This window comes from Aulostomus chinensis, chromosome 11, assembly GCF_037954235.1.
Source record: "Aulostomus chinensis isolate RoL2024-O1b breed Wild chromosome 11, RoL_Achi_v1.0, whole genome shotgun sequence".
NCBI lineage: Eukaryota > Metazoa > Chordata > Actinopteri > Syngnathiformes > Aulostomidae > Aulostomus > Aulostomus chinensis.
The window spans coordinates 17,609,025-17,623,075 of NC_141330.1; the positions used below are offsets into that span (position 1 = coordinate 17,609,025).

The following is a 14,051-nucleotide window of genomic DNA, read 5'->3' on the forward strand; positions in this document are numbered from 1 at the left end:
TAACATCTTTTAATGATGACAGTAGAAACCTAAGGAACTCCCACGTAGACCTCTGTAATTGTGGTGTCCTGTTGCCTTTCGTTCCGCTCTTCTCCTCCTGTCATGAAACCCATGGTTGTCGGAAGCATGGTATCTGGAAGGGCCCTGGTGGCCGTTTCGATTGTGCCCTCCTTATCTTCTGGGATCCACCCAGGTGCCGGGCTCAGATACAGGAAACCCTCTCACGGGGACCCTTGTCCTGTGCCTTTGATGAGGTTCTGGGCTCCGGCCTCTCACCTGCCATTGGGGCAACTGAAGGTAGGCTCTGACCTCACTGGGATGGCTCCAGAAGATATCAATTAATCTGTGCCCAAATCTCTCCAAATGTCTCCCTAGTCTCCTCTCTACTGCCCCCTTTGAGAAGAACTGCACGAAGGCGTCCCCCGTGCCTGTCCCCCAAGGGTCCTGTGGCACAGTAATCCCATTGGGAACGATTCTCAGCCCTGAGAACAACTGAGCAATCTGCTCCTTCCTGCAGTTGTGGTGCAGGCCTCGTAGTCTCACTACGCAGCCAATGACGCACTCATCATGAACCACCTCCTGTGGTGTGATGTCCCCTCAGCTTATTCATGTAGTTCTCAGGCGTCCTCAAACCGCAAGTTGTCTGTGGTTTGTCGTTCAAATTCCAAACTTGATCAGCTCAATGAGATTATTGAGGTGGTCAGTCAGAAACTGTGTCTTCAATGAGGAACTGTCCAGAAGTTTTGCAATCACAAAAACACTTGTGCAGTAATATGTTTGCCAATGACTTCACAAATTCTGTTTACTCAGTCAGGCTCTTCGGATGGAGTATGGTTGGTGAAGCTGGGTGTTTTCATTGATACCTCAAATCACATTGAGAGATGACAACAACCCCATTTTCTCAACAATGGCTGAACTCTGCCTGTGTCAACTGCACTTCAATGTGTCATTGGGGATTCTGAGGACGACCGAAGACCTCAGATCCTGACACGCCGACTCCATCACAGACGAACGAGAAGCCTCCCAACCATCCACTCATTACACCAAGTTCATGGGTGTGGGAGACTCATCTTCACAGTGAAACAAAATGGGATTCTTCAAATGTGAGATAAGCGGTATAGAAAATGGGTTGATAAAAAAGTAGCTGGGCGTCACTTGACTGGCGACCTGTCCAGGGTGAACACCGCCTCTCGCCCGAAGGCTGCTGGGATAGGCTCCCCCCCACCCCCCGCGACCCTAAACAGGATAAGTGGAAGAAAATGGATGATATTTCCAGGTTCATGTGCAATGTCTATGGAACCTTTGAATATTATGTGAAAATACACAATAAAACTTACTCTTCCCACACAGTTTATTTATTCCATGAATGACATTCATATTTTTACTTGAATAATTCCAGTTCTCACTGATACTTTTATGATCTTTTTTATTTGTATGATACAATTAGAAAATAAGAATTGTGACCATTAACCTTGTAAACTTGACTACACCACAAAATCTTTTTTTTTTCAGTTACAGGACAGTTTGGTTGTATACATAAAAGCGTCCACGAGATGGAGCCAGAGACTTGTATTAGCGGGTCCTTAGCGATCGAGCTGAAATCCTCAGCCGCGCCCATTGGTGACGTCACATGTTTTCCTTGATCAGGCCAACCTCTTCATCAATGGCATTAATTTAATTCTCTTGGGTGCCAAATCTTTGTCACTAGGCAACGCTCCTTGCCAAATTTAACTCGTAAAATTATTAGATTAAATTTCTTGTAAACTAGCTTGTACACATCAACAACGATAAACTATTAAACAACTATGATACCTACAGCCCTATTACCCAATTTATTTAGGTAGTCTATTGTTTTCCCCCCTCTGAACTCTCATTCTTGAACTAGAACTTCATGATCAGAGGTTGGAGTCCTGTTTCTTATCCGTCTTTATACGTTCCTCTGGTTTACACACACACAAGCGCACACACACACACACACACACACACACACACACACACACACACACACACACAAAGAAAGGCCCAGAGCACATAGTTGTTTAAATGTTTTATAGAAACATGTCCCAGTCCTTCTGTATTTCTCAACAGTGCAGTTCACTCCAGTCCTCCATGAATCATCAACACCACGCTGAACATTTATGGCTATTGGATGTATTGACAGGAATACAGGACAGTATGTTAGGCTGGTTACAATAAGTACCTATTATCTACATCAATAATTATCTTACACACACACCATACACACATACAACAGAAGCAGAGCTAGACATCGCCACAACCTACACAATCTATGGAATATTTTTTTGGTAACAGGTTTGTGTTATCGTTGTGTATCGTCACTTTCAGTTCAATCAATTGAAAAGCACAAAAACGAGTAAACCAATGTAGGACAAACTATCGCGTTTCTCTAATGATTATGTCAGTTTCACCTTCTAAACAGCCGAAAAAGTCTCACTGATTGACATGAAAGTGACAAAAAAAATGTGTGTCCGAGTGTGTGGAGGTGCAGGCCCCAGATCAGTAGCTGGATTATCAGGCAGAAAGTATCCACAATAACAACAGGCACACAGAACACTACTTCCTGTTGCTTTCGGTAACAATGAAACACGAGCCTCTGCACGGATCCGGCGGCTGCCCTCCCTAAGGAATTGACTTTGGGAAGTCGCTGTATTCTGGCGGTGGTCTAGCAATCACAGGCCCGACCTGCAGACAGACAGATAATCAACATGGCAGACATTTCATGTAATGTCTAATAATGTCATGTGACATCATGAGAAACTGCGGAAACCTCCAGGGAAGCTTTCCAATAGTCATTAAGATGAAAAAGTCAAGTCAGTACATAACGTCTTAACTTCCATTCAATTTATGTAACATTTAAAGCAACCAAACCTCCCTGGATCTCTGTCCTCCGCCAAATAAATGAACTCACCCAGAAAAAAACTAATGGGGGAAACACCAATGGAGACTCAAATGTACTCAGCGAAGCAGCAAATTTAGTCAAATGTTGGTGTGAATTAGAAGAACACACTCTTGTAATAATCTACCAGTACACACGTGGAAATGTGATTAAAACTTAAACAAACTGGCTCAAAACAAACCCACTACAACATCTGTTTCCTGTGTTGGTGCCTGATTCTGGGGCACCGTGCCTCAGTCCATCTATTAACCTGTGTGGTTTGTAGCGATGTGTTCTTAGCCATATATATGTGGCATTATTTTGTCTCAGGATTTCAGGACAGCTTGCTTCAGGTGTCATTTTCTGGCTACGCTACGAATGATCACACGTCTCCCTGTGTGTCACCACCTGTTGAACAGCGAGGTCTCCCTCCAGTGCTACAGGCTCCCTCCACACCAGAGTGTGTGCGTGTGTGTGTGTGTGTGTGTGTGTGAGACATGAGGCCGTTCACAGTCAAACAGATGGACAGAGCAAATATAACTTTAGACCTTGGAGGGGTGCCAAGCGGGTGTTGAAATCCTGACCGTTTCAGAGGGAACAGAGCGGGGGATCTTGCTGCACATAAGTAGTATTGCTAAAATTACTGTAAAGTTGTGTATTTCTTTAGAATAACAACTGTGTGGTGATCTAAAAAGCTAGTCACGTATCTGCCGTTGATAAGAAGTCTAGCCATAGGTGAACATACTCTACCTTGGTCAGAGAGCATCTGCTGAGCACTGCTTCCTGTCCTCCTTCTGCGGTGAGAAGAGAGGAGCAAGTCAGAGAGGAGAAGAATATTTCAACTGTGACGCTGTACCAGCTTCTCAACCACGTGCATATTTCTACTACAACACTAAATATCAACTGTTCTGAGTTTCCACAGCTATCAGACTCATGGGTTTAGCAGCAGGAGGATTCACCTCTTGTCCTGGTTGAACTTGCACCTGCAGTGTCCACCTGGAGACGGAGACAAGAATAGAATTTCTGAGTGTTCTTTATGTTGACGACTACCAACGAAAAGTTGAGAATCCACAAAAAAAGATTATATGATGTGGCTGTATTCTTTTTATTGGCTTGATTTGAGGATTCTTGAGACGTGGATATATATAAACCCTAAATTATTTAATGAACAATTTCTTTTGATAACTGTGGGGACTTTAAGTTGCAGGGTTACGACTTTAGTGTATTGAATTCTCTTGAGAAAAACAAAACAAAACAGTTTTTAAAAAAAAAATAGAATCGGATTAGATTTCATGAGAAAAAAAATTCAGACAAGAAAAAGAAACACAATTTTTTTTTTCCAAAAAGACCAATCTTTTTCCTCATGAAAACCTATTTCATGAATCAATAAAAAACAGGCATCTTTTTTTTCTGTTATGTGTTACTATAATTTTTGGTGTTAGTTTTGGTTTGTGGATGGTTGGAGCCTGTTGCATGAGTGACTGTATGTCTTTTGTGTGTGTGTGTGTGTGTGTGTGTGTGTGTGTGTGTGTGTGTGTGTGTGTGTGTGTGTGTGTGTGAGTGTGTGTGTGTGTAATCTTACTGAGCAGGATGGTGATGCCGATGAGACACAGGACAGCAGCTAGAATCAGTCCTCCAACACGCAGCCTGTGGTAGTCTACACAAACATGTTACATATTCAATACAACCCACAATAACAACATGTGCCGATGTCTCGGACCATCTTCCTGCTACCAAGATGGTGTGAACATGAACAGAGAGAGAGAATTACCGAAGGTGAAGGGGTCATCTTCAGCTGTAGGGTCAGAAATAAACGGGGTCAGTAAAATAGGACAGACACTGGCATGAAAAAGTAAACAGAATGAAAAGGGTGCGCGCGCACGCACACACACACACACACACAAGGTACAAACATTACACTCACTTATTCAATAAATACTCAGAACATTGATTGAGAGGAAAGGGTTAATGATGTTGGAAAAACAACTTTAATGCTCAAATAATAAAAGTAGGTTGACTACAATAAATCCAGATGAAAAGAAGAAGTGTCCTTACAGTTCTGTTCTTCTGCAAACACCAGGGAGACAACTGCAAGAGTTCAGATAGACACACACACACACACACACACACACACACACACACACACACACACACACATCGCCATGGTTACACACAGCTGGAAATATCTCCTTGTGTTTGCAAAGGTTCCTCAAGGTTGGAATGTTTTTACTGTGATAGGTTTGATATTTTTATTTTACATGTACTTTTGAGCGTACTTTAAATCTACCGTAGCATATGTACTCTTTAGAAATACTGACAGATGAATTTCAATGAATAATTCAAGATTAATATCTAATGGTTTATTTTATCATTCACTGATATCCATCCATCCATCCATCCATCCATCCATCCATCCATCCATCTTTTGGCTACAGTCCTTATCCTGTTCAGGCCCTTTTAACTTTCCAACAATGGTAACAGACACATATCTCATATATATCTACACGGTCAGTTTAAAGTTTAGAGGTCAGGGGTCACCAGTCAGAGATGACTAGACCAGTGATCATGTGACCAACCACTAGCCAGTGCCTTAAAAAATACAGTAACATGCTGATTGAACAGGATCTTGAGCAAAGTTTCCTCTCCGAAAGGGAAGTGGAGCTGATGGGTCACATGATCTTATTGACGTTCAAGTCTTACTGGCGGAATCAACTGTGTTTGAGTGACTTCTACTTACATGTCATCACCACCAGAGCACAAATCCTCGACATCTTCAAGAATGAGGTTGTTTACCTGAGGACATAGATACAAGCATCAACTAAAGTTTTACCAAAAACTTGTGTATTACTATAAAATATGTATGAGCTGCATTTCGCTAAGTCGGCCTTATTCATAAATAAGCGGAGTGAAAACATGAATTACGAGCCATTACTGCCCCTGTGAACTGGACTAAATCAAGTTTTCTCCAGTCCCAAAGGCACTGATGATCACATTTTAAACATGGGTGCCTGTTAGAAAGATATCGCGGCTCTCTGAACCGGCTCAGAGCAAACAGAGACATGAAGCAACATTTAGCCTTGCTGTGTTTCCTGAGGGGCGCTAAAACACACAAGGACACACAAACATGTGTCTTTTGCAGCGTACGTATGTACTCTGTGTCTGGGAGACACAAAGATTCGACTTCAGAAAGTACGAGACACACGCGGAAACTTGATCTGTTGTTGATGGGGTACAAAGTATCCTAATGGAGTAAAAATGTCAGTTTACTTGCTGACAAAAAAAATCAATGAAAATACTATTATTGTGCACTCAAGCGCCCGAGCTATTCCTGTCTGTAATTGAGTAGCTCAGCCTCAGTGTGTAGATGGCGATATTTCTATTTCTCTACAATCACCTGTTGCAGACATTTGTATTTTTTAATGCCTGACAATAAGGAAGACAAAGCTGTCTTATCTTTAAGACCGACTCACTTATTTCTCTTGCTTTATTTCTCAACTCTAAGTACATCCCACTCTTTCTTTGAGCTGCTCTCCATTCTCTACTGCATTTGCCGCCATGTCGACGCAGCAGAGGTAACATGCTTTCTGTCGCACGGCAGGGATTTTCCACTGCTCTCTCCAGAGTGTTGTCTGTTTCCTATACTTTTACTTTAGCTTTATGTCACTTTCTGAGCTTGTCAAAGATGAACTATGAGAGCGTATTTGCAGTCTTGACAGACATAATGTATTGGAAGTATGAACTGATGATAACCTTTGAGATTCAGGGGTCACAATAAAGGAGGATTTAAGATAAACGTGTGTCTCCTCTCAGTCGCTGGTATTAGGAGTTATGCCGGAGGGGAGAAAAGAAGCGCAGGATTTGTCTCCTGGTGCTTCTCCACAGCAACCAAAGGCGAGTCAGGGGAATGCAGGGACGGGAAACAGGCCAGTAACCACTAGAGGAGGCACGCTGAACATAGAGATGACACAGAAAGTGATAGAAACAGGAGAGAGAAAGACAGGGGAAAAGAGGTAAAGTGAAGGTTGGACTGCTAAAGGGGGGACGGGGCCGGTGGGGCCTGTCACCGCTGCTCTTATCTGACAATCCTATTGTAAAGCAAATGTTAGCATAAGGTGGAGCCGGGAGGGGAGCGCTGGAGGTGTGCATTCAACTCCTGCTGTTAAGATTTTTGAGAGGAGAAAGCACAGGAAGAGTCGGTGTGAGACACCTGCAAAGCTGCATGCTCAGACTGGTCATGGGCGTCCTAACATACTGTATGCCTTTTAGAAAACAAATGCACAACATCTCTTCTTGGAACAGTAGACTGACACTCGTGTGAGTATTTTCTGGAGTATTAGATTAGATAAAAACAGGCAGGCTTGTTAGCAGTACACTATATGAAGCAGGGCCTCACACAGAACTATGTGCTGTACAGGATCCTATAACATTTAATTAGTACATTAATAATGGATGATATTGGGTGACAACAGCATGAATGTCAAGCTACCAGCATCTGTGTTTGATTGACATTTTATATTATTTCTGATATTCTGTCACCACGTTGAGATGTTCCTTTGATCTTCACCAAAAGTTGCACCAGCAAGTTTGTAACAGAAGAAGCTGTATGGTGTGACTGAGGGTATGTTCTCTTCTCCCCATGGAGACACTTGTCCACCTCACCCGGGTCCAGGGATAAAGAGGTTCTGTTCTCCCCTGTCATGATACTCTGCCTGTCCCTGTTTTTTTTGTGTGTGTGTGTGTGTGTGTGTGTGTGTGTGTGTGTGTGTGTGTGTGTGTGTGTGGAGCTCTCACTGCATCTCCTTTTCTTCCTCTCTTTGAGGCTGTTTTTCGTTCGTTCTCTCCTTCACTGTCGGCTTTTTAAAAAAATGTCTTAAGTCTGATAATGGCCCATTTGTTCAAACCCACGCTGCTCTTCTGCATTTGTCCTACCCAAGCCTCCTCTTCTGTCCTCCACAAGCTGTCCCATCCCCTCTCATTGCTACTCATTCCCCCTTTCCTCCACTCTTCCTGCTTGTCCGTCTCATGCTCTCTTCAGCCAAGTTACACAATCTGACAGAATAGTCACAGCAACCTCTAAATACACCTATTTATCAGAGCCAAACCCAAACACTCGTACTTTGCCGTATTCATGTTACTGAAACCTGGTATACTTGCGCCTCTGCTAACCAGATTACTGCAGCATGAGCAGTTTCAGTGTGACCTCGTGTGCACCTTCGTAAAGTTACTGAAGATGTCAGCAAATCAAGTGACATTTAAAGTGAAGTTTTCTGTCATTTTGTGGTTGTGGAGGAAATATCACTCAGTCACTGCTTTCTCAGGGCCCTTTTTCGGACGATAGTTTGAGCCGAACCAAAATCCATCCATCCATCCATTTTCTTCCACCTGTCCTGTTAAGGGTGGTGGGGGGGCTGGAGCCTATCCCTGCAGCCTTTGGGTGAAAGGCGGGGTTCACCCTGGACAGGTCACCAGTCCATCACAGGGCCAACACAAAGAGACAGACAACCATTCACACTCACAGTCACACCTACGGTCAATTTAGAGTATCAATCAGCCTCGTCCCCTCTTGATGTCTTTGGACTGTGGGAGGAAGCTGGAGTACCAGAGAGAACCCACGCAGGAACAGGGAGAACATGGAGACTCCACACAGAAAGATCCTGTGCTGGAGCTGGGACTGGAACCCAGAACCTTCTTGCTGTGAGGCAACAGTACTGACCACTGCACCACCGTGCAGCCCCAAACCAAAATCAGTCTGGACCAAACAGCTGAGATTTGTTGTGACCAGAAGAGGGGGTTCCAATCTACATGAATCTTTCACTAGAGTGAAAGTATTTTGGAAAGGCCAAGACTTTTACAGGAAGGACTGGTAGCTTAAGTCACACTTGGAACCAACTGAAAGGGGAAGAAGAAGGGGGGAACCTTTCTGCAGTTACTTTCGGTACAATTTATGCATCCGAGAGCATTAATATGGCAGCTGCACTAGCCTCCAGTATAATAATGATATAATAGCAGCAAGAAAGTGAAGTTTTGGATTATTTTTTTCCTCACAGACCCATCATTGTCCAGTATAGAGGGAGAACAGGTGGGAGATGTCAAGTTCTTCAGTGATCAAACGTACAGGATACACAGCGGAGCAAACGCGTGACCTTCGGTTCGGACCTTGGTGAGGCTCCTGCGTATGAACAGCAAGCTCTTCAGGTTTGTGAAAAAAATAGTCTGGATGGATTAAAAAATGAACCTGACAGGCCAATATCATTACTTCTACATTCAAAAATCATTCTACATGCTGAGCATACCATATGAAGAAGGACAAGGAATAGAAACAGGACTGGGAATCTTGGAATGGGGTGCAGAGCCAGATCGCGTACAATGACATGAGACACGTCATCGATCCATACATACCGTCCAAATCAATTGTTTTGTCTTGCCTGTAGCCGCTGGGATAGGCTCCAGCCCCCCCCCCCCCCCCGCGACCCTTAACAGGAATAAGCGGAAGACAATGGATGGATGGAAGGATGGATGGATAAAATATCAATACAAATTCAGTTGAATTTGACAAAATTACATGTGACCAAGTGAGTTGACAACACATAAACACACACCAAATCATCATCACAGCATCACACCCCACTGCAAGTGTCTTTTCCATCACACACTTTCTAAATCTCTATTCTCATGCTGAGAGTCACATGAATCTATTATACAAGTGTGTGTGTGTGTGTGAGGGCGCATGTGCACGTATGTGTGTGTGTGTGTGTGTGTGTGTGTGTGTGTGTGTATTCATCATGTCCAAGAGCACAATCTCCCAAAACTCTGATACCTCCATTCTGTACACACGTGACATGGTGTGTCATGGGATGTGCACAGTGTGTATGTGTATGTGTGTCTGTCTTTGTTTCTATTTTTCCATCACTACACCCACCCCCCTTGAACGCTGGACTGGACTTGAACACTGTTTGAGTGTGTGTGTGTGTGTTCCTGTACACCACTACAAAGCCAGCTGACTGTTCTCCGTGGCATGTTTTATTCTTAAATTAGCAGCACTGAATTCCAGTGTTCAACACATCCTCTTTGACACACACATACACACACACACACATTCACACTCACATACACACAAATGCGCGCGCACACACACACACACGCCTGGGACACAGATGGAGTCTAATTTAACTCCTTCCTCTGTCTAAGAGGAGAATCATCTCATGACTCTACGTGAAGCTTTATTGAGTTTGAAGAGCTGCATGAGTTAATATGTAAAAGTGGATATTTGAGTGGTGAGACAAAGAGACGCGGTAACACCATAATGACATGATATGGAGTTGAGAGTGAGAGGAGAGAGAGTAGGAAGAGTCAAAGCTTGAGAGAATGTGTGTGTGTGTGTGAGAGAGAGAGAGAGAGAGAGAGAGAGAGAGAGAGAGAGTGAGAAAGAGGCAGGAAGAAGAGGGAGTGAGCAAGGGAATGAGGAGCGACGGGAGACAGACAGAGGGGAAGAGGGAGTGGAGCATACTAAAGCCATGAGTCACAAATGCTAACCACAATGCTAACAGGGAACTCTTTGAGTTCTAGCGGCACAATGGAAAATTCCCTGATTTCTTTACTCCATCCTTCCTTCCATAAACCTGGATTCACGCTGCACTGACTGACATGTCCCTGCTCTGCCGGTCTGTAACTAAAAGCTTTGAGGTCACACTAAAGGTCAAGGACGCATCTCCTATCAATCAATGGTCTCTTGTCGAGGGTCTAAATTTGTATTTGTGAGCCACCGAAGTGAAGTGAGGGGAGAAAGTGTCTCACCTGAGAGGACATCCTCCCTCCCTCTCTCTCCTCCACGGCTGCGGTGGTGTGAGGGGAGGTGAGAACTGAGAGCTAAGTCTGTCTCAACTGAGAAAGGAAAGACAACTCCGTCTGACACCACCTTTGTTCACCTTCTCTCGCTCCCTCGCTCAGGTCTGAAGAACTGTGGTCACATGATCAAAACTAAAATAGACGCGAGCGACTGATCTGTGCATCCATCCCTGTCACAATGCTGCAGGATTTGACTTTAAGACGACAACAAATGTACATGTTTTTCTAATCAGTCAATAGCTCCAAACCTTTAGCCAAGCACTGGGCTACACTTCCAATCACGACCACTCATTATGCTAAGCTAACAGGCAGTCAGCCAGTCTAATACTTTTAATAATGCCTTCCATGACATAAATACTGTAATTAACTCATTCATCGAAAGCAGGGGTGCCCAGACTTAATTAATTTGGGGGTCACACCTGAACATCAATGATGATCCACGGACCAAACATTGTTTTCATGCTGTTTATCTGTGTAAAACTGTCTCTCCACTTGCTTCTTACTTGACTTAAACCAAGCTGACATCATATCTGACGTAAAGCACAACTGACCCAATTGTGAAAAAATCACTACTAATCAGGAATCCTGCAGATTAAAAGAAAATTGTCCTTTGTAAAAAAGAACAGCCTAAAGACTGATCTGCAGGAATTCTATTTCTTCTTAGTATTTTATTATAAGATCTGTTCAATTTTTTTTGGTTTTTATTTATTTTGTACAGCAGGAACTCCAAATACGGGCCCTGCTGGTCGTTTATCCAGCCTCTCCTCTGCTGAATGGAAGGATATCTGTCCTTGTCTGGATCTGTCCTTGTGCCACATAGTAGCGACCTTTTATCACCGCTGCTCTTATCAGCTGGCCTTTTCTCACACGCGCAAAAAAACCCGCACACACATACGCACACTTTACATTTTTAAGATGTCCGGGAATACCACGGGCTTGATAAAGTTTCCCTGCGCTTTCCAGAAACACCGTGGTAAATGTCTTTGAGAGAGAGAGAGAGAGAGAGAGAGAGAGAGAGAGAGAGAGAGAGAGAGAGAGAGAGAGAGTTTTTGGATTCCACTTGATCGAAGAGCGTGCGGGAGAGGAGCTGGTGAGCGCGTGCAGGCGGTCGCCACGTGAAACGTGACGTATAATGTAGATTTGGATATTTCTATTTAGTAATCGACGTGTCTGTCTGTAAACTAACGCTCATTTAAGTTTTTAGGCCCGAGTTTCATGTCCAACCACTTGATGAGAACCAAATAAGAATACAATTTGGTGACATCACTCCTACAAAAATGTTTAGGAAGCCGCTAAATGCGTATTAAATGTGGCTGAAAGTTGACAGTAGACCCACAAATGATTCAAAGATGCGCTCAAGTAAAATGATGACAATGAAATGAGAACTCTTTGTCCAACACTTACCTCTTAGCGACTTTCTCTCAGGAAGACTGCGAATAATCTGACTCAGGATCAGCGAGTTTTCCTCCACTCAGTGCGCCAACACCCTTCACCACTGGGACACTCAACAGGTTGGCTCGGTTTTAGAAAAGGGGGCTGACTTTAAAATGTGGACTGTCCTCGAAGGGAACTGATCCGAGATCTGTTAGTGCTGAGCGACCGGCAACTGAAATGTTGAGCTGAGAGGGGCGTGGAGGCTGATCCTGGGTCAGTACCAGGAGCCACCGGGAGGAGGAGGAGAGCTTTTAATATTTGTTTGTCGAGAACGAAGATTGGTTCATTTCGGATGATTTTCCGCCATCTAACACTAGAGGCTGTCCGTTTTCCTGGGAGGATGTATTCAGGAAGCGCCATTGCAATGACAAAATGAAATAATCAAACAGCATAATAACGGCGATGATTTAAAACAACAACAAAAATAATGACACTGCACAATAAGGCTACATATATAACATTGCTGAGTGCTGAATAAGCCTTCCTCAAGCATAATTAACCTTCTTCTTGGTGAAACATTCAAAGCTGGGAACATGAATCCCTCAGGCAACTCTGTGCTGTCCTCAGTCGCAAATAAGACTGTGAATTAAAGATTAATTAAGAATTGGTGAAGAATTTTAATGTACGTTTATCGTAGAAATGACAAAACCACTCCTTATAATCATGTAATTGAAACTTTCAGTTAAATATGAGAATTCATGGCGGGTGAGTTTAACAACACACAATTGGTAGTGTACAGCTGGTGAAATGAGGAGGCTGAGATCTGCTCGTGATTACCTTTTAATCATGATCTCATTATTTCATCACGGTATGTAATGATGGCCGCGATCTGCAACAAAGCGCAGCGATGACGTGATAAACAACCATTTATCAGTGGTGACATTTCTTTTGATTTGCGTACTAAATGTTTACTTCTTATCCGAGTCTGTCGGGATTGAAATTTGGCCCTTAGGAATTGTTTACATTTATGATTTGTCTAAAAACCTGCAGGAGGAGATGTTGACATCAGTTTAAACAAAGCTCAGTTGCTAGTACACCCAGCATTGTGGGACCAACAGAGCAACACGCTAAGTTTGGTCACTGGGATAAACATGAACACGGCGCACGGTCACACATCACAGTTCTTGATTTATTTTCTATCCATCTATGGAGCTGCAGTAACATTTTGCAGAACTCTTGCAACATTTCAGTTTCTTTTTAAATAAATGTTCTTTTCACAGGTCTGATTTGGTGTGTTTCCTCCTAAACCCTATCCTACTGTTACCCCCCCCCCCCCCCCCCCCCCTCCTGTTAGCGTCTCTTCCACCTCAAAACTGGTTTGTCGGGCACCACCGGATCAGATTTCACTGCTGTCGTCTTCCACTGGTCTAGGGGGGAAGAGGGGAAGGGGGGAAGGGACGAGGGTGGGCGGCGGTTAGCATGGCAGGAAATGACACGCTGGATTGTGAGGGGTTAAGAGAGGGAGAGAGAGAGAAAACACATCTTACTTGTTCCTCCTGGAGCACCTGGTATCTGTGGGGAAGAAACAAAACGATAAACATAAAAAAGACTGAACCAAGGTGTGTTACCGTGGTTACACTCTTCAATTCACAGCTCACAGTTCTTCATTATTGCTCTGAACCTGCTGCTGCTGGGATTCTCATCACTGGAGCATTTGCAGTGCAATTATTCACACAAAAATGTGCGAATGACTGTGTTCTCAAGGTCCCAGGTATGTGTGTGTGTATGTGTGTGTGTGTGTGTGTGTGTGTGTGTGTGTGTGTGTGTGTGTGTGTGTGTTTTACTGTCAGCTCTACCACACTGTGTTTGGTTGGAGCACTCACAGAGTATAATGGCAAGTCCTCCAGAGAACAACAGGCAGGCAAAGATCAGACCC

The 14,051-nt window shown here is 43.7% G+C and overlaps 1 protein-coding gene across 1 annotated transcript; it reads right to left on the reverse strand.

The window, feature by feature from the left end:
* Positions 1-2,006: 2,006 nt before the first annotated feature.
* On the reverse strand, positions 2,007-12,534 carry fxyd3 (FXYD domain containing ion transport regulator 3). Its single transcript, XM_086218922.1, has 8 exons — positions 12,146-12,534; positions 5,634-5,689; positions 4,952-4,984; positions 4,668-4,691; positions 4,479-4,553; positions 3,856-3,892; positions 3,647-3,690; positions 2,007-2,703 (listed from the first exon to the last, which is right to left on the reverse strand). Exons 2-8 carry the CDS (start codon positions 5,665-5,667, stop codon positions 2,684-2,686), a joined length of 267 nt encoding a protein of 88 aa, XP_086075048.1. The 5' UTR covers positions 5,668-5,689; positions 12,146-12,534; the 3' UTR covers positions 2,007-2,683.
* Between the last annotated feature and the right edge of the window lie 1,517 nt (positions 12,535-14,051).